This window comes from Acartia tonsa, chromosome 10 (genome assembly GCF_053477335.1).
Source record: "Acartia tonsa isolate MP-2025a chromosome 10, ASM5347733v1, whole genome shotgun sequence".
NCBI lineage: Eukaryota > Metazoa > Arthropoda > Copepoda > Calanoida > Acartiidae > Acartia > Acartia tonsa.
In genome coordinates this window covers 21,403,855-21,425,918 of record NC_137269.1, presented here as the reverse complement: position 1 = coordinate 21,425,918, position 22,064 = coordinate 21,403,855, and the positions used below count along the sequence as shown (strand labels likewise).

At 35.4% G+C, this 22,064-nt stretch overlaps 1 protein-coding gene across 2 annotated transcripts in view; it reads left to right on the top strand.

The window, feature by feature from the left end:
- Positions 1-22,064, top strand: part of LOC145329630 (uncharacterized) — a 115,289-nt gene that overhangs the window by 47,023 nt on the left and 46,202 nt on the right. For both annotated transcript variants that reach the window (XM_080173948.1, XM_080173947.1), the window contains exon 12: positions 504-566. In XM_080173948.1, coding sequence (XP_080030074.1) covers positions 504-566 — 63 coding nt within the window. The remainder of the gene's footprint in view (positions 1-503; positions 567-22,064) is intronic.

The following is a 22,064-nucleotide window of genomic DNA, read 5'->3' as shown; positions in this document are numbered from 1 at the left end:
ACGGTTTTCGAGATCTAAAGCGTAGGCTGAGACACTTCTGTATAGCTACTAGTGCCAGCAAAAGCTCCACGTACTACCACATAATGACCTATGAGATCCTTTCTTTTTAATTAAAGAAATATAAGCATAACGTAATAGGTTTTGTTTTTGTAAAACTGATATATATATATTTGGTTCTACTCATATTTTTGTATAATCTATGTATTTAAATTTACATCGATTTTGTTTAATTTATACTTATTTTTGTTGTTACATCCTTCAATTAAAGGAAGCCAACAGGAAACACACCGCTTTAACTGCTGAAACACTACTACAAATTGAAATTGATTTTCATCTTCTTAAAACGTAATTTTAAAACTTTTATACTTAAACTTTTGTTATTTAAGCTGGAGGCTTCAAATTCAGTTTACTGGTTCTACTTGTCGCAGTCTTTCAGAAATTAAAGTAGTGTATTGTCAGCAGACTTCAGTTAATATGTTTGAATTCTATATTTATTTATTTAGATGTGACCCGTGGAGTGGAGAATGTATTTGTAACCCTGGCTTTTCTGGATCTGACTGTCAAAGGTAGGACCACTTTTTTATGGGATTTGTTTCGTGTTATCATTATTTTAGTGTTTCCATATGTAGGAATAATCGGCTGCGCCCCTTTCATCATGTAAGGAGTGTAGTAATATAGCCCAAAACCATCCCAAGAAATTATTTTGAAAATAGAATAGCTTAAAACAATCACGTTGTTTATAATAAAGAACTCAATCGTTTCAGGGATTAAAGAAATTTAAGAGTAGACTTTCTTATATTCAAATGTTATTGTTCTCAATATTTGACATCCCTTCAAACATGTTGCATATATGGCTAATTCATTCTTGGGAGAGAAAGTAATGCACAATTTATTTAGGGAAGCAAATAAAAAAAGTGCTCCACATTAATAGTGTTTGTACACTGTAGGACAAATTATATTTAATAAAAAAGCAAATTGCACATCCTATATACTAAAGTAGCTTGATGTATGTATGTTTGTTTGTTAATATCTATTAGATAGCTGGAACGATCGGTTCAAATTTTATTCGTCACCAAGGCAGGATTAAGGCTGTTTGTCGGATAAATTAACACACAGTTATTTCTGCACATTGTTTGAATAAGATGCCAAAACAACTAAACACAAAAGCGGGGTCACTGTATTTTTCGCCAATTATTGTCAGGAATTGATCTAGGCAAATGCATCTAAAAATAATTATTCTCTTAAAAAACAAATACTGAATATTATTTCTAGAATTAGGACACCAAAGTTATAGATCAATTACTCTTAAAGAAAATTGTCTTATTTTACTTTTGTATTTTATGGATTTATAAGGAGTAGCTAACTTGTTCCTAATTTTTTTAGAAACCTTTAAAATATGTTTGTTATAAATTTGTTATGAGGGTTGATACCCTTTATTGAGGTTATACCTCAGGAAAAGGCTGTTAAATAGATTCATTAAGCTTAGTTTCTGTTGGCCATGGTTTTAATTTATGAAGTACACCGTAATTTTGTACATAATAAGTTCAACAACATTAAAAAACAACTACCTATTAAGAAAACTGGTAATAACATCTAATTATAAGTCCTCGTACTAATTTTGAGTATTTCTTATATTTAATTAGCCTACAGGGGTGTGCATAAACAAACTGCATTATAGTGCACGTCCTTTGTTACGTCTACGTGTGTGTATGTGTGTGTTTGCAGTGCAAGTCTAAATAGCTGGGCATTGGGTGGGGGCAATACTGTGGTTTTATGATTCACAATAAAATCTCGGACCAGTGCACTCACGGAGTTTGGGAGGGTCATGTAGCTAAGTTTTGTAATGGATTGTGTCATTAAGCTAAATTTGGTTACGATAAGCACGGCACAAAAAGTTAAACATAGTTTATTGATCAACATACTGATTTAAAGAAGTTATTAGATTTTCCCTTTTCTCAATATAGTTAAGAGAAAATACGAGCTAAGAGTTTCATTCTAGATAACTTGACTTATATTGATAAAACATACATTACATTTAATGAATATTATGAAAGATTTTTCTTTTCTTTTACTGTATTACTATTCCGTTTTCATTAAATAGTGTGAACTATTTTTGCTATTCTATTCTTGGACATGAATTTTATCAAATAGGAAAGAATGATGAATTATTTAAGTTTAAGGTTTCTAAAAATTCCCTGATTTTTTCTCCAGTTATCCTTTTTTCTCTTACCTTTCCATTTCTTTCTCCAATTTATCTCTGTTACTTTATTTTATCTTTTCTTCCCCCTTTTCTCTCATTTTAACACGTATATTTAAAAAACTCCACAAAACTGTGTATACTTTTTTTTTACAAAACCTAAAAACATTAACGTTCTTACAATCAAGATAAACGACAAGATTTTTAAAAATCGTATAGAAACATTTTTAAAAAGTTTGGGGTTATATTATAAAAATCGTTCTGTTTCTAGATAAAAATTGTCTAATTGTTAATTTGCAATTGTAAGTTACCCATTTTAGTAAAGCAACACAAGAGTTTTTTTTTCTCGTGGGTTGGGGGTAGGTTAGAATCCTATTTCTCATTTTCTTTGATTGATATTTCAATGTAAAACATTTTTAAAAATATACTCTTTTGAATTAACACCCTCTAAGAAGAAGTTTAAAATGCATATTTGACATTGAAGAGATTTTTTTACAAGCAAATTCAAAACTGCATTCTTATTGTTCACAGCTATAGAGCAGGAACAGATATACTAAAAACAAAATATTATAACAGAGAATCATTTTTAAGCTGGTTAATTGAGGAAATTCAAGAAAGCATTATCAAATTATGCACATTTTCCCATTTTTAAGTTTTCTATTTAACGGTAAATACAGGCGCCAAGGCGGTGAAAAGCTTAACCAAATTTTTTTAGTTCATATAATGTATGGTTAATAACAACACTCCCCCCTAGAATAACGATTTTCAGGAGCCCCCCCCCCCCCCCTGAAAAAGGTTAGAGCGTTACTAAAAATACAAACAGACCTTAGTAAAATACAGAACAGGAATGCTATCTATAATTAGAGGGTTGGTTGTTACCATATTAAGTCAATTTGTACTAATTTCACAGTTATTTTTTACAATAAAAACATAAGGGTATAGTCCTTTCCATGACATCGCTCCATATGGGGCGATGATTTTCTATAGCTCCTTCAAGGAGCTATAGCATAGCCTCTTATCATATGGAGCGATGTGATAGCCCCTTTTAAGGAGCGTTCATATCGCCTCTTATGATAAGAGGCTATGCTATAGCTCCTTCATGGCCTCTTAATAGCTCCTTTGAAGGGGCGTTAATATCGCCTCTTATGATAAGAGGCTATGCTATAGCCCCATGATGGCTCCTTCATAGCCTCTCCATCGCCCCTCCGTAGTCCCTTACCTTAATTTATATAACAACCCACTTGATGGCCCCTACATCGCTCCTCCATCGCCCCTTCTCCAAATTTATATTACATTGTACTTTGATGGCCCCTACATCGCTCCTACATCGCCCCTTCATCGCTCCTACATCGCTCCTTCTCCAAATTTATATTAAATTGTACTGTGATGGCCCCTACATCGCTCCTACATCGCTCCTTCTCCAAATTTATATTAAATTGTACTGTGATGGCCCCTACATCGCTCCTACATCGCTCCTTCATCGCTCCTACATCGCCCCTTCATCGCTCCTTCTCCAAATTTATATTACATTGCAACTTGATGGCCCCTACATCGCTGCTACATCGCTCCTTCATCGCTCCTACATCGCCCCTCCATCGCTCCTTCTCCAAATTTATATTAAATTGTACTGTGATGGCCCCTACATCGCTCCTACATCGCTCCTTCATCGCTCCTACATCGCCCCTTCATCGCTCCTTCTCCAAATTTATATTACATTGTACTTTGATGGCCCCTACATCGCCCCTCCATTGCCCCTCCATCGCTCCTACATCGCCCCTCCATTGCTCCTTCATCGCTCCTTCTCCAAATTTATATTACATTGTACTTTGATGGCTCCTACATCGCCCCTCCATCGCTCCTACATCGCCCCTCCATCGCTCCTACATCGCTCCTTCTCCAAATTTATATTAAATTGTACTGTGATGGCCCCTACATCGCTCCTACATCACTCCTACATCGCTCCTACATCGCTCCTTCATCGCTCCTACATCGCCCCTTCATCGCTCCTTCTCCAAATTTATATTACATTGTACTTTGATGGCCCCTACATCGCCCCTCCATCGCTCCTTCATCGCTCCTTCTCCAAATTTATATTAAAGTGTACTGTGATGGCCCCTACATCGCTCCTACATCGCTCCTTCATTGCTCCTACATCGCCCCTTCATCGCTCCTTCTCCAAATTTATATTACATTGCAACTTGATGGCCCCTACATCGCTCCTACATAGCTCCTCCATCGCTCCTCCATCGCTCCTTCATCGCTCCTACATCGCCCCTTCATCGCTCCTTCTCCAAATTTATATTACATTGCAACTTGATGGCCCCTACATCGCTCCTCCATCGCCCCTTAATAGCCCCTTACCTTAATTTATATAACAAAGCTCCTATATGGCCTCTCTATCGCCCCTTAATAGCCACTTAATTTAATTATATAACATTGCCCCTACATAGCCTCTCCATCGCCCCTTAATAGCCCCTTACCTAAATTTATATAACAAAGCTCCTATATAGCCTCTCCATCGCCCCTTAATAGCCCCTTACCTTAATTATGTAACATAGCCCCTACATAGCCTCTCAATCGCCCCTTAATAGCCTCTTACCTTAATTTATATAACATAGCCCCTATATAGCCTCTCCATCGCCCCTTAATAGCCCCTTACCCTAATCTATATAACATAGCCCCTACAAAGCCTCTCCATCGCCCCTTAATAGCCCCTTACCTTAATCTATATAACAAAGCTCCTACATAGCCTCTCCATCGCCCCATAATAGCCTCTTACCTTAATTATGTAACATAGCCCCTACATAGCCTCTCCATCGCCCCTTAATATCCCCTTACCTTAATCATATAACATAGCTCCTACATAGCCTCCCCATCGCCCCTTAATAGCCCCTTACCCGATTTTATATAACATAGCCCCTAAATAGCCTCTCCATCGCCCCTTAATAGCCCCTTACCTTAATTTATATAACATAGCCCCTACATAGCCTCTCCATCGCCCCTTAATAGTCCTTTACCTTAATTTATATAAAATAGCCCCTATATAGCCTCTCCATCGCCCCTTAATAGCCAATTTATATAACATAGCCGCTACATAGCCTCTCCATCGCCCCTTAATAGCTCCTTACCTTAATTTATATAACATAGCCTCTCCATCGCCCCTTAATAGCCCTCCATCGCCACTTAAAAGCCCCTTACCTTAATTTATATAACATAGCCTCTACATAGCCTCTCCATCGCCCCTTTATAGCCCCTTATATCCTCCTTCAAAACAGTTATACACCTTCCCAGGATCTATTGGAAGCTACCCTATAAAGGAGAACCATATTGGTTCTGCAGTTAGCGATCTTCTTTGATACATACAGACAATGATCCTGTTACTTTTTATAAGGATTAAAAATAAAATGGCCTAAAGCCATCTCATTACCCATAGGAAGCTTCACTGTAAAGGAGAACCATGTCGGTTTAGTGGTTAGCAAGGTACAGACAGACATACATACAGACAAAGATCCTGTTACTTTATTATAAGGATTAAAATAAAATAGTTATTAACCTCCCCAGGACCTATGAGAAGCTACCCTATTAAGGAGAACGATCTCAGGACCTATAGGAATCTTCACTGTAAAGGAGAACCATATTGGTTCAGCGGTTAGCAAGATCCTTCGGTACAGACAGACATTCATACATACAGACAAAGATTCTGTTAATTTATTTTAAGAAATACAGATAAAATTGTTATAAACCTTTCCAGGCCTAAAACCATCTCAGGACCTAATTTCTGCCGTTGACAACTCGAGTTAAGTTACTATATTATTTTTACAATGTTTAACTTATCTGTTATTATTGGCTGACGAAAAGTTTGGGCAAAAAAAAAATTTATTCTTCAATGAAATATCTCTCCAGTATAATTTTGCCAAGTGCTAATTTATTAAGAATAAAGTTTGCCACAAATTTACCAAAAAATCTCATTGTCATTTCGCCAGGGAGGATTAGGATAGTTCCCAAAGTGTTATAAGTTGGCTTATCCAAGAGTGCTGTCTAGTCTCCAAAGTTTTATAATACCGTTTTCTTATTCGTTAGATTAACAACCTTGGGGACTTTTTATTGTTTTGTGATTGTTTAGTTCATTAAGTTGAGTGTCTAAATGTTTCAACCACTAATTCTAAACTAAAGAAGGGGTAATTTTGTGAATCATCAATGGGAATAATTAATATATAAACATACATATATATACAGTGTTTTTTTTTTATGAGAGCATTTTTGAAAGCAATTTTACCCTACTTATAGTTATCAGAATTTAATGATTAATGGCTTATTCTCTTCGTTTTTTATAACCATTAACAGAAAAGCAAAAAAATATTTCAGTTTTTATTTAAAAAGTACAGTAAATTCAAAATTTCAAAACATGGGTGTCAACATCTAAAATAGTTATTTCTCGCATCGTATTATAAACGGCTTTCCGCGGATATAGAAAGTACAATTATGAGATTAAAACTAGTTTTTTTAGCCCCGAGGTGCAGAAGGCTAAAAAACTGGGTTTAATCTTATGATTGTACATATCTATATTCGTAGAAAGCTGGATATAATACGATGCTAGACATAGTTTTTTCGTATGGATGAGAACCGGTTCCTATCCACCGGATTCAAATGAATACGAGAAATGGTTTTAGCGCATTTTTCTTATGCTCAAATCTTCTACCCTTTCCAAGAATGGAGGGAGTACATTGGGGGGCCAGTATTCCCTCCCTGGTTGAGATATGGCCTTCAAATTTCAAAATGTTCTAGTACATGTCACAAGTAGTATCTATATAAATTTTTAGCTCAATATCTCAACTTTGAAGCGTTTTGCAGCCATTCTTGCAAAGGTAGATTATAAGAAAAATGCACTAAAACCATTTTTAGATGTTGACACCTAAGTTTTAAATTTTTTAATTTACTGTACTTTTTGAATAAAAACTGAAATATTTTTTGCTTTTCTATTAAAGGTTATAAAAAAAGAAGAGAATAAGCCATTAATCATTAAATTCTAATAACTATAAGTAAGGTAAAATTGCTTTCAAAAAAGTTCTCATAAAAAAACACACTGTATATATGTATATATATCATTTTATCGACAATCGTCTTATCCCTGTAGATCTCTGATTATCAGAGCATTTTTGAAATATTTGCTGCTTATTTTTTGGCTGCCTTTGGCAAAATAATTTTTTTTTCATAAAAAATGTATACAAAATTATCGTATTAATTTGGTAAATATATCATTGCACTTGAATTATTTTTAAGTCACTAACGGCTAATCCCATAGATGACCCTAGGAGTACTTTAATGAATAGATGTGGTGGAGAGGGGGGGGAGGGGGAAGGTTAAGAATTTAAGGGAAGTGATACCTTCCGGGGGCTGAAAGTGTTAGTCCCCTCCCCAAAATGAAAACTTTTCCTGCGAGTAAAATAAGCTTCAATGTAAAGGAGAAGCATATCGGTTCAGTTGATACTGATAAACATCCTGTTACTTTAATGTAAATATTAGTTTAAGGATAGTCTGTATAATCTCAGGGATAAAGGAAACATTAGGCAATTTTTACAATAGTCTCCAAAGTTTTATAATGAAGTTTTCTTATTCGTTGGCTCAAAACTTTTGGGGACTTTTGTCATATTTTGGTTGTAGTGTTGCAATTTTGTGTATCGTTATTAGGGATGGATAAAAATTTATCGGCCATTGTCTTATTCCTTTAGATCCTTGGTATAATCAACTGAATAACAGTTCCAACAACAAAAATTAAGATATTGCTTCGCTTTTTATGGACAAATATCCTGTTATTTTATTATAAGGAAAAAAAATAAACTATCTTAAAATCATCTCAGTACTCAGCGGTTAGCAAGATCCTACGGTATAGACAGACAGACATACATCATATCGGTTTAGCAGCAAACGAGATCCTTTGCTACAGACAAAAAAAAACTTTGTATATCGACTAGCGGCTACGCCCCCAGCATCTATTGGCTCTGTATTCAAAGGGGAATGAATAAAAGCCTAAAGCCTTCCCAGGACTTAAAATAGAATAGCCTAAAACCATCCCTCGACTTAAAATAAAATAGCCTAAAGCCATTACAAGACAAATATTAAGCTTACCTGAAATAGAAAGCCCAATCTGTTTAGTAGTTATTGAGATCTTAAGTTTCAGAACAGAAAGCCTTACTAACGTGGACAAACACAGGATATTTCGGACAAATGTCGGAGTGGACATTATATAAGTAAAACGCAGAAGTGTCTATAATATCTTAAAAATTAGGTTTCAACAACATTTGTTTAGTTATTTCTACACAGGTTAGGTTAGGTTAAGATATAAATATACAAATAAGCCCCCTGCAGGGGTTAGGCATATAAAAAAACATATTTGACAGTTGTAAACAATGTGAGAAAAAAATATGTTTTAGTTTAATGAAATGTTCTATCTGTTTCAAACCTTTGCCTTTCGATAGAACTTACCTACTTTGGAAAACTGTTAGACTGATTTTAAAATTTCAGTCTGTGAGAAAAGATATTCAAGATTTTTTTTTGTTTTGAAAGATTTTTATCTTATAAATAAAATAAAAGACACTCCTGCGTTTTACATAAGCAATGTCCACTCCGACGATTGTCCCATTCCTAGGTTTGTCCACTCCAACGTTTGTTTATGTTTTACTACTTTATATAATAGGATAATATGTATTCTTCTTTTATATTTCTCTTTTCTTATTCACTTGCAGCTGCGCTCTTTTTAATGTAAGGAGGCAGAAAAATAGCCTAAACCAATTAGGGGCTTAAATCTGAAAATGAAAAAGCAAAAAACCATCCCATGACCTATGTGAAGCTTCCCTTAAATGGAGAATTTAGTCAGTTTATGAAATTTTTAAGCTTCAGACCAAAAAAAATACTTTTTTTGTTAAAAGAGAGACTTTTCTACAATTAGGGCTAGTCCTTTCGTCATTGCTCTTCTCATTAAGTTAAGCATGTGGTTTTCTCTGCTATTGTTAAAGATAGACTGTTGAGATTTTTAGTGAATATTCCCATGACATATGTATATCCAGTCTATAAATTATTTTGTCTGTCTCTCAATTATGCTTCAAAAGACTTAGGTTTCGTGATAATCTTTGAGTAATAGCATATTCTCTTAAAGTCTGCTCTATAACTTACTTTGTCTGTTTGTCCATTATATGATCCTTATTCAATATTCTATTTAACTAAAAAATTTCATTCTCTTAGTTTATTTTTTTTCTTTATTTCATTATGTTATTATATTATTTATATTTATTTTATTAATTCATTATATTTTCATTATAATTTTCCTTTTTAAATGCGAAACTTTTCTATAGTAAGGATTGGTTTGTCCGTACGTCCAAACGGTTAGACGACATTTTCTTTAATTTAGACATGTTATAAATATCCTATCGATTTCAAACTTTGCAGAATGATTTCTATAACAGTTGGGTACAATACTATATTCATTACTAGAAAGTATGTACGTCCATTTTTTTGTATAATATCATTGTCCCATTCATCTGGGTTTTGGAGTAATGTTTCTTAGGACAACAAGGTTTAGTATTATAATCAAATACTAAAAATAAAATTATGCCCTTTTACTATATTCTATACTAGCAGATTCGCCCCTAGCCTCAGGGGCTTTGCCCCAAGAGGTGATAAAATTTTTTTTTGGCGAAATTCGTAATAGGACCAAGAAAATCTTCAGCAAAAAAAAAATGGGGGGGGATTTTTTTGTTTTTGGGGGGGTTGGGGGTATCCCACCCCCCAAGAAAATAGCCTAAAACCACCACAGGACCAGTAGGTATATTCCCTGAATAGTAGAATATAATCGGTCCAGTGGTTACCGAGATCTTAAGGGACTGACAGACGGACAGACAGACGGACAGACAGACGGACAGACAGACAGACGGATGGACAGACATCATTCTACTTTGTATTATAGATTTACGCTAATTTTAACAAAATTTATGTTTGACCTCCTGATTTTAGAGCTTTGCTTTTGTGAATGTTGTTATCCTTGTTATCTTGCTTTTTTTTCCTTTTTCATAACCTATTATATAAAGTAGTAATCTTTTTTTTGTCTGTAGAAAAGCTAACCGCTGAACCTATATGGTTCTCCTTTACAGTGAAGCTTCTTTTAAGTTCATAGAGGGTTTATAATTATTTCGAGGGAGGGTATCTCCACCCTCCCAGAAAATTCACCCCAAGAAAAATATTACCCCATCCCCTCAAAAAATCTTTTTAACTTTTTAAAAGCATAGCTTTTCTATATTAAGGATCAGTCCGTACGTCCGTAACGGTTAGCTATTTTCGTTAATTTAGGCATGTGATTCCTGTAGTAGAAAGGTACGATTTAGAAAGTCTATAATCATTATCAGAATATCCATACGTCCATTTTAAGCATACTAATTATTAACTTACAACAAATTTTTATGTATCAAAATTATCCGATTAATCTGATTTCTGGGATACTGATTCCTAGGACAACAAAATAGAATGTTATAAGCGAATCATATCTATAATCAAGTCCAAAAAATGTGAGTACGTCCTTAAGCATTTTCCTGCATGTAAGCAATTTCTCAATAAATTTACTTACAATTTTGTTTCGAATTTTAAATTTATGTTCTGACTATTCAGTTCTGACACTCTACATTATTAATGTTCATTAAAGGACGCCTGCAAGAAATAACACGCTTTAACTGCTAAAAGACTGCCACAAGAAGACCCAATACCCCAAATTATAAGCCTTCAGCTTCAATAACAAAAAAGTTCTAGGCATTTCAAAATAGCATTTTATGTACAATGGAATTTTTGAAAGATTTCCAATGCTCATAAAAGAAAAAACAATATTAAATTACGTTGCCTAGACATAAAATTATAACCTTATCTTTGTCAGAAACTTAGATTGCCTGTAACTGATTACATTTTTACAATAAAAACACCACATTTCATAGTCAAAATCTATGAAAAAAAATCGATTTAAATTGCATTTTTAAACGAAAATCATAGCGGAAACAAAGGGGTAAACTAATACAAGCTTAGCTGTGATTGGTTGTTAAGCTGATTCAGCCTTCTGATTGGCTACAGTACATTCGGTACAACGCAAGTAAAACTTATTTTTTTTTAATGATTTTGACTATAAAAATGGGTATTTTTATTGTAAAAATATAATTAGTTACTGGAAACCTAAATTTATGACAAAAATAAGCTTATAATTTTGTTTCTAGGCCACGTAGTTTAATTTTAAAGTTTTCAACATGAGCATTGCAATTCTTTCAAAATTTCCATTGTACATAAAATGTCATTTTAAAATGCCTAGAACTTTTTTGTTATAGAAGCTGAAGGCTTCAAATTTGGGGTATTTGGTCTACTTGTGGCAGTCTTTCAGCAGTTAAAGCGTGGTATTTCTTGCAGGCTTCCTTTAAACTTTTTTCTACCGTTTCAGAGCTTTGCTTTTATAAATGTTGTCATTCTTGTCATCCTTTTAAAACTTAGATTTAAAACTGTAGAGGGTCACATTCCTTCCTTACCTTAATGCCCTACCTTCTATAATGAAGGGGAAATACAATTACAGAGGCTGTACAGGAGCCATAAAGGGCCTATGTTATATAAATTAAGGTAAGGGGCGATGAAGAGGCTATGAAGGGGCTATGTTATATAAATTAAGGTAAGAGGCTATTAAGGGGCGATGGAGAGGCTATGTAGGGGCTATGTTATATAATTAAGGTAAGGGGCTATTCAGGGGCGATGGAGATGCTTTGTAGGGCCTATGTTATATAAATTAAGGTAAGAGGCTATTAAGGGGCGATGGAGAGGCTATGTAGGGGCTATGTTATATAAATTAGGGTAAGGGGCTATTTAGGGGCGATGGAGAGGCTATGTAGGGGCTATGTTATATATATTAAGGTAAGGATTATATAAATTAAGGTAAGAGGCTATTAAGGGGCGATGGAGAGGCTATGTAGGGGCTATGCTATATAAATTAAGGTAAGGGGCTATTAAGGGGCGATGGAGAGGCTATGTAGGGCTATGTTATATAAATTAAGGTAAGGAGCTATTAAGGGGCGATGGAGAGGCTATGTAGAGGCTATGTTATATAAATTAAGGTAAGGGGCTATTAAGGGGCGATGGAGAGGCTATGTAGGGGCTATGTTATATAAATTAAGGTAAGGAGCTATTAAGGGGCGATGGAGAGGCTATGTAGGGGCTATGTTATATAAATTAGGGTAAGGGGCTATTCAGGGGCGATGGAGAGGCTATGTAGGGGCTATGTTATATATATTAAGGTAAGGATTATATAAATTAAGGTAAGAGGCTATTAAGGGGCGATGGAGAGGCTATGTAGGGGCTATGCTATATAAATTAAGGTAAGGGGCTATTAAGGGGCGATGGAGAGGCTATGTAGGGCTATGTTATATAAATTAAGGTAAGGGGCTATTAAGGGGCGATGGAGAGGCTATGTAGAGGCTATGTTATATAAATTAAGGTAAGGGGCTATTAAGGGGCGATGGAGAGGCTATGTAGGGGCTATGTTATATAAATTAGGGTAAGGGGCTATTTAGGGGCGATGGAGAGGCTATGTAGGGGCTATGTTATATATATTAAGGTAAGGATTATATAAATTAAGGTAAGAGGCTATTAAGGGGCGATGGAGAGGCTATGTAGGGGCTATGCTATATAAATTAAGGTAAGGGGCTATTAAGGGGCGATGGAGAGGCTATGTAGGGCTATGTTATATAAATTAAGGTAAGGGGCTATTAAGGGGCGATGGAGAGGCTATGTAGGGGCTATGTTATATAAATTAAGGTAAGGAGCTATTAAGGGGCGATGGAGAGGCTATGTAGGGGCTATGTTATATAAATTAGGGTAAGGGGCTATTTAGGGGCGATGGAGAGGCTATGTAGGGGCTATGTTATATATATTAAGGTAAGGATTATATAAATTAAGGTAAGAGGCTATTAAGGGGCGATGGAGAGGCTATGTAGGGGCTATGCTATATAAATTAAGGTAAGGGGCTATTAAGGGGCGATGGAGAGGCTATGTAGGGCTATGTTATATAAATTAAGGTAAGGGGCTATTAAGGGGCGATGGAGAGGCTATGTAGAGGCTATGTTATATAAATTAAGGTAAGGGGCTATTAAGGGGCGATGGAGAGGCTATGTAGGGGCTATGTTATATAAATTAAGGTAAGGAGCTATTAAGGGGCGATGGAGAGGCTATGTAGGGGCTATGTTATATAAATTAAGGTAAGGGGCGATGGAGAGGCTATGTAGGGGCTATGTTATATAAATTAAGGTAATGGGCTTTTAAGGGGCGATGGAGAGGCTATGTAGGAGCTATGTTATATAAATTAAGGTAAGGGACTATTAAGGGGCAATGGAGAGGCTATGTAGGAGCTTTGTTATATAAATAAAGGTAAGGGGCTATTAGGGGCGATGGAGAGGCTATGTAGGGGCTTTGTTATATAAATTAAGATAAGGGGCTATTAAGGGGCGATGGAGAGGCTATGTAGGGGCTATGTTATATAAATTAAGGTAAGGAGCTATTAAGGGGCGATGGAGAGGCTATGTAGGGGCTATGTTATATAAATTAGGGTAAGGGGCTATTCAGGGGCGATGGAGAGGCTATGTAGGGGCTATGTTATATATATTAAGGTAAGGATTATATAAATTAAGGTAAGAGGCTATTAAGGGGCGATGGAGAGGCTATGTAGGGGCTATGCTATATAAATTAAGGTAAGGGGCTATTAAGGGGCGATGGAGAGGCTATGTAGGGCTATGTTATATAAATTAAGGTAAGGGGCTATTAAGGGGCGATGGAGAGGCTATGTAGAGGCTATGTTATATAAATTAAGGTAAGGGGCTATTAAGGGGCGATGGAGAGGCTATGTAGGGGCTATGTTATATAAATTAGGGTAAGGGGCTATTTAGGGGCGATGGAGAGGCTATGTAGGGGCTATGTTATATATATTAAGGTAAGGATTATATAAATTAAGGTAAGAGGCTATTAAGGGGCGATGGAGAGGCTATGTAGGGGCTATGCTATATAAATTAAGGTAAGGGGCTATTAAGGGGCGATGGAGAGGCTATGTAGGGCTATGTTATATAAATTAAGGTAAGGGGCTATTAAGGGGCGATGGAGAGGCTATGTAGAGGCTATGTTATATAAATTAAGGTAAGGGGCTATTAAGGGGCGATGGAGAGGCTATGTAGGGGCTATGTTATATAAATTAAGGTAAGGAGCTATTAAGGGGCGATGGAGAGGCTATGTAGGGGCTATGTTATATAAATTAAGGTAAGGGGCGATGGAGAGGCTATGTAGGGGCTATGTTATATAAATTAAGGTAATGGGCTTTTAAGGGGCGATGGAGAGGCTATGTAGGAGCTATGTTATATAAATTAAGGTAAGGGACTATTAAGGGGCAATGGAGAGGCTATGTAGGAGCTTTGTTATATAAATAAAGGTAAGGGGCTATTAGGGGCGATGGAGAGGCTATGTAGGGGCTTTGTTATATAAATTAAGATAAGGGGCTATTAAGGGGCGATGGAGAGGCTATGTAGGGGCTATGTTATAGAAATTAAGGTAAGGAGCTATTAAGGGGCGATGGAGAGGCTATGTAGGGGCTATGTTATATAAATTAGGGTAAGGGGCTATTCAGGGGCGATGGAGAGGCTATGTAGGGGCTATGTTATATATATTAAGGTAAGGATTATATAAATTAAGGTAAGAGGCTATTAAGGGGCGATGGAGAGGCTATGTAGGGGCTATGCTATATAAATTAAGGTAAGGGGCTATTAAGGGGCGATGGAGAGGCTATGTAGGGCTATGTTATATAAATTAAGGTAAGGGGCTATTAAGGGGCGATGGAGAGGCTATGTAGAGGCTATGTTATATAAATTAAGGTAAGGGGCTATTAAGGGGCGATGGAGAGGCTATGTAGGGGCTATGTTATATAAATTAGGGTAAGGGGCTATTTAGGGGCGATGGAGAGGCTATGTAGGGGCTATGTTATATATATTAAGGTAAGGATTATATAAATTAAGGTAAGAGGCTATTAAGGGGCGATGGAGAGGCTATGTAGGGGCTATGCTATATAAATTAAGGTAAGGGGCTATTAAGGGGCGATGGAGAGGCTATGTAGGGCTATGTTATATAAATTAAGGTAAGGGGCTATTAAGGGGCGATGGAGAGGCTATGTAGGGGCTATGTTAGATAAATTAAGGTAAGGAGCTATTAAGGGGCGATGGAGAGGCTATGTAGGGGCTATGTTATATAAATTAGGGTAAGGGGCTATTTAGGGGCGATGGAGAGGCTATGTAGGGGCTATGTTATATATATTAAGGTAAGGATTATATAAATTAAGGTAAGAGGCTATTAAGGGGCGATGGAGAGGCTATGTAGGGGCTATGCTATATAAATTAAGGTAAGGGGCTATTAAGGGGCGATGGAGAGGCTATGTAGGGCTATGTTATATAAATTAAGGTAAGGGGCTATTAAGGGGCGATGGAGAGGCTATGTAGAGGCTATGTTATATAAATTAAGGTAAGGGGCTATTAAGGGGCGATGGAGAGGCTATTTAGGGGCTATGTTATATAAATTAAGGTAAGGAGCTATTAAGGGGCGATGGAGAGGCTATGTAGGGGCTATGTTATATAAATTAAGGTAAGGGGCGATGGAGAGGCTATGTAGGGGCTATGTTATATAAATTAAGGTAATGGGCTTTTAAGGGGCGATGGAGAGGCTATGTAGGAGCTATGTTATATAAATTAAGGTAAGGGACTATTAAGGGGCAATGGAGAGGCTATGTAGGAGCTTTGTTATATAAATAAAGGTAAGGGGCTATTAGGGGCGATGGAGAGGCTATGTAGGGGCTTTGTTATATAAATTAAGATAAGGGGCTATTAAGGGGCGATGGAGAGGCTATGTAGGGGCTATGTTATAAAAATTAAGGTAAGGAGCTATTAAGGGGCGATGGAGAGGCTATGTAGGGGCTTTTTTATATAAATTAAGGTAAGGGGCTATCAAGGGGCGATGGGGCGATGGAGGAGCGATGGAGGAGAGATGTAGGGGCCATCAAAGTACAATGTAATATAAATTTGTGGAAGGAGCGATGAAGGGGCGATGTAGGAGCGATGGAGGAGCGATGTAGCAGCGATGTAGGGGCCATCAAGTTGCAATGTTATATAAATTTGGAGAAGGAGCGATGAAGGGGCGATGGAGGAGCGATGTAGGAGCGATGTAGGGGCCATCAAGTTGCAATGTAATATAAATTTGGAGAAGGAGCGATGAAGGGGCGATGTAGGAGCGATGAAGGAGCGATGTAGGAGCGATGTAGGGGCCATCACAGTACAATGTAATATAAATTTGAAGAAGGAGCGATGAAGGGGCGATGTAGGAGCGATGGAGGGGCGATGTAGGGGCCATCAAAGTACAATGTAATATAAATTTGAAGAAGGAGCGATGAAGGGGTGATGTAGGAGCGATGGAGGGGCGATGTAGGGGCCATCAAAGTACAATGTAATATAAATTTGGAGAAGGAGCGATGGAGGAGCGATGAAGGGGCGATGTAGGAGCGATGTAGGGGCCATCAAGGGACTAAGATATATATAATAGTGAAGGGGCCATGAAGAGGCGATATTTAATTAAATAGCCCCTTGGGATAAGAGGACATATCATCTCCTCTTTAGAAGGGGCGATAAAGGAGCGATAAAGGATCATTTAATCGCCTCTTAGGGCAAGGGGCTATTAAATCGCTCCTTTCAAGGAGTCATAACATCGCCTCTTGTTATAAGGGGCTATTAAATCGCCCCTTTCAAGGAGCCATTACATCGCCCCTTGTCATAAGAGGCGATCAATTAAAATCATCGCCCCATATGGAGCGATGTCATGGAAAGGACTATACCCAAACATAACACTAAAAGGCCAGATAAATCTAAAATTGTAATGTTTTACTTGAGGTTTATTAACGCTAGAAATGAGTACTAAAGTTTTCGCAACAAATTAACTGAACTTTGAAAGCTTAGTTTTGAGTTATGCATTAATTGTCATTTGATTTTTTTTATCAAATTAAGGTAAGTACAAATGTTCCATAATGACCTAATATTTGAGTTCTTATAAGGTTGATAACATCAATGTAAGCTAAGCAAATCAAATAATTACCAAAAAAAAACTCTAAGAAATGTTTATATTAAAGAATATCAACAGTGGTTTTACTATTAAAGAAACATTATGTTCTTAACATAAATCGCCTATTCATCTGTTGTTCAAGTAAAAGGTTGTTTTTAATTTGAGAGTATTATTTATAATATAATTCGAGATCAGAATTTATAGTATACAATTTTTTCTATTCTAACATGTCAAAGGTCAGTTTCAAACATGCTAAACAATCTATAAGATTTTTTATAGAAAAACTTTTTTTGATAAGGGTTAACTACGCCCATCCCCTCAGGAAAAAAGCTTTTTACATGCCAAAGACTAAATTTTAAGCTCTTCGAAATTTGTGGACTGATAAATCCAATGGATTTTACAAGACATACATTATAAAAACGAACATCCATCTACTTAGGTAGTAGTTTCAAAACTACCCTTCCAAAAACTAATTGCAAACCTTCCTTGGACATATACGAAGCCTCACTATAAAGGAGAACCATATCGTTGGAGCTGTATCGAGCTCCTTGCTACAGACAGACTCATATCCTGTTACTATTATATAAGGATAATAAGTAACAGATACCTAAAGAGAAATATATAATTTTGGTTTTCTGACCGGAAATTGAGCTGAGAGATACAATACCCAGAAGTATGTCAGATCATGTCGAGTGTCACAACAATGTGTAATATTGTTTACCTACCCGGATAGCGTTTCAAATTAGATAGATATACCGTTTTATCACATTTTTACATACATCCAGTTACTTATGTAGAGGAAGAGTTAATTTTGATATTATTTATCTACAATAACCTCTCCATTGCTAGGTATCGCTTCGGATTCTTACCCTCCTCACGCACCTAGAAACATACTTCGCGTCTCATAATTCAGCATTGTAAAGGGTTTATTCGTCCGATGAGCATTGGGTTTCCCAACAGACTACAAATACTTTGATTGGACGACCTTTGTCCACGTATCCTAAATGTGCATGGTAATGAGTTGCGACTGTTTATTGGCCAAGGGTTTTCCCCAAACACTTACTATTGATATCATGCGCCTGACATAGCACAGCAGTAGGTACCAAAGTATGACGCGGCGCTGGTGGACAGCAAGCCGACACTTTACCAATTACGCTAATGCCGCAGGTTTAGCTATTATGTAAAAACAGACAGATTAATACTTGTACGTGTGTCAGACACAATACATTCTTTGTATTCCATCCAGGGATCTAAAGGGATAAGACAATGGCCGATAATTTAATGTAGATCCCCTACAATGATACTCAAAAATAACCCCTTCTGTAGATTACCCTTAGTGGTTGAAACTTTTGGACACTTCAATTAAATTCCCCAAAGTTTTTAAGCCAACGAATAAGAAAAGGTTATTATAAAACTTTGGGGACTAGTGTATTAAATAGCCAAATGCCCCCCCCCCCCCCTGAGTTTATATCAATTAAATGTACGTAAAATTAATCATACTATTCATTTATATTGATTTGAATTTTTTAATTAGAATTTGTTATGTTTGTTACCTAATTACCTAGTTTGCGGCCCTCCAGGGCCAACAAAATAGAAATTTATTTATAACATAATTTTAAAATCAAAATGAAATATTGAAATTTATATTAGCTATAGAATAATAAATAAGAAAATCTTAATATAGTTTGTTGAGACTTTATTATTTGAATAAACAATAAATCTTCCAAATTTTTAAAGTTTATTTATCTTTCTGATGTATCTATTTCTTAATTAGATTACAAATGCCACAAACAGGAGGGTTTCAGTTTATGTTTAAAAGAAAATAATTGATTATAATTATTTTTAAGGTTTCCCTTTTCAGTAAAGCTTCTTATAGGTCATATTAGGTTTTTAACTAGTTGAGAGAGAATACTTCTACCCAATGAGTATCGACTATGGAAAAAAAATAACACCTACCCCTCCCCCCCCTCTCCAATTTTTTTTCTTTTTATACATATGCTGAAATGTAAAGTAAAGGGTTGATTTACCCACTTCCCCCTCACCCAAGTGCCCTCAGAGGCCTCATGTCGAAAGATATGAATTAATATTTTGAAGACCCACTGTCTATTGACTTAGATATAGTTTAGAGTTTATCCCTCATCAAATTTATTCGTCTGTCCCGCATTTTGTTTATCTAATTGTGTCTCTCCAAAATAGCTGAAATAAAATTTGAAAATTTTAGCAAAAGTTTCAAGCTGACAGAACTAATCTAAGCGATGAAGATGGAAGTTAGTTTCGAGTAGTGCTTCGTAACCGATCAATATCCGCTGGATTAGAACCAGTTCTAAGTCATACTGAAAAAATATGTCCATCATCGTAATATATCCAATTTTTTACGAATATAAAAATGTACAATTATAAGATTTAAAGTAGTTTTTTAGCCCGTTTCTTCAGCATTTTGGGGCTAAAAATCATATAATCATTTCCAGTTTTGTTAGCCCGTGCCTTTTGCCTCTTGAAGCTAAAAAAAACTGATATAAATCTAATAGTTTTCCTTTATAATTTTCGCAGAAAGCTGTCCATAATAAGATGCGATAAATAACTATTATTATATTAACATGATGGTTAAGAATATGATTCTGACTTATCCATCATCTAATGGAAGAAGATAGCCTCCTTCATAAACCCTGCAGGGTTACTTAGTACCCAATATAACCTAACCTAACCCGATCTTTAAAAACTAGCCTCTCCAAGCTTGTTTAAGAACAAAATAGTCAACACAAGTACAAACAAATTAATATTTTATAAGTTGAACGTTCACTCTTGCAAAATTCTTTAAAATACTTTGCAAAGAAGTTTTGTCTTTATTAAAGAAATATATTATATGTTTATTTAATTAGCTAATGATCTATGTTTTCAAACTAGGGTTTTGGGCATAGAATTTATGGTTGATTGTTATTAAAAAGACAAGATATAAAAACATAGATCTTCAAATGTATTTTCATTACTTTGAAAATATTTTTAAAGTTCAAAAATCTACATAGTAGACAATAATCGAATAGGTTTTCTATCTTCATATTGGATCATGTTTTTTTCTAAATTTTCCAATGCTTTATTAGCTACCTAACTAAGTATTTCAATTTATCTATGGATTTAAATTTTAATGTTTATTTGCCTTTTTGCAAAAAAAATTCAATAGATTAGGGGAAGATATCTGGACCAAATTTTTGTGTAGGCCATTTTAGATTTTTCTTATGTAATATTTAAAGACTAAATTTGATGAATAATAATTAAAGAAAAATATTTAAAATGTATATTTCTTTTATCCAAAAATTTGGCCGTGGATCGAGACCCTTTTACCTTAAACTACAAACAATAACAAAAAGTACTGTCGTATTAGAGTTTTTCCCCCCTAGGAGTCAGAAATAGAGAATCTCCTACAATTAGCTTTTAATTTTAGTTTTTAAAATAAAAAAATAATTGGGGGGAGACATTTTTTCTAGGGCGATTACTCTTGGAAGAGGGGAGAGTGTTGGTACTCTCCCCCAAAATATTTATTTATGAGACACTACTTTGTAAAAGAGTTCAGCGGTTAGCAAGATCCTTCGCTACAAACAGACGGAGACACATTAATATTTAATATAAGGATTAAAACTTAATATTCCACTGTGTAGGAGAAGAATACATCTATCTCGGTTCATTGAAATTCTCAACTTGTTTTTATCCTTAGCAAATTTTTCTTATAGCATCAACACAGAATAAACAAGCATACCATCAACTTTCAGATAGCGGATAGGGAAATGTTTATTTAAAGTTTTTTGTACCTGATAATCGCCCCCCCCCCCTCTTTTAGTTTTAATTTTTGGATTTTATGAATATTTGATGATATTTTGCGGATAGGGAGATGATTATTTAAAGTATGTTGTTCCTGATAATCGCCCCCCCCCCCTCTTTTAGTTTTAATTTTTGGATTTTATGAATATTTGATGATATTTTGCGGATAGGGAGATGTTTATTTAAAGTATGTTGTTCCTGATAATCGCCCCCCCCCCCTCTTTTAGTTTTAATTTTTGGATTTTATGAATATTTGCTGATATTTTGGTTTACTAGTAGTTTAAATCTAAAATTATTTATCATTTAGTTGTACTTTTTCCCCAAAAAAATTGGAAAGCCTTTTGAATCATGTTACTACCCACGTCACATATAAAATATATATTTAAATACATAGTCTTTTCTTCTTTCTATAGTTTTCATCTTTTTCATTCTTTACTTTGATATTCTTAATCTTTTACATTTCTTATCGAGTCGTCCCTTTACTTTTTTAAAAAGCGACGCTTTTCTATAATTAGGGTCGGTCCGTACGTCTGTAACGGATAGCTCTTTTCGTTAATTTAGGTATGTTAGAATTGTCCTATAGATTTCAAACTTTGCATGGTGATTCCTGTAGTAGTTAGGTACGATTTAGAAAGCGTAGCAACTCTATAATCGTTACTAGAATGTCCGTATGTTCATTTTAAACATATTGATTTTTAACTTTTTTTACAACAAATTTGTATGTGATAAATTCGTCCGATTGTTTTGATTTTTAGAATACTGATTCCTAGGACAACAAAGTACAATGTTATAAGCAAAGCATCTCTATAATCAAGTCCTAAAAACGTAAGTATGTCCTTAAACATTATCCTGTATTTCTGCAGTTTTTAAACAAACGTAATTAAAATTTTGATTAGACATTTATACATTT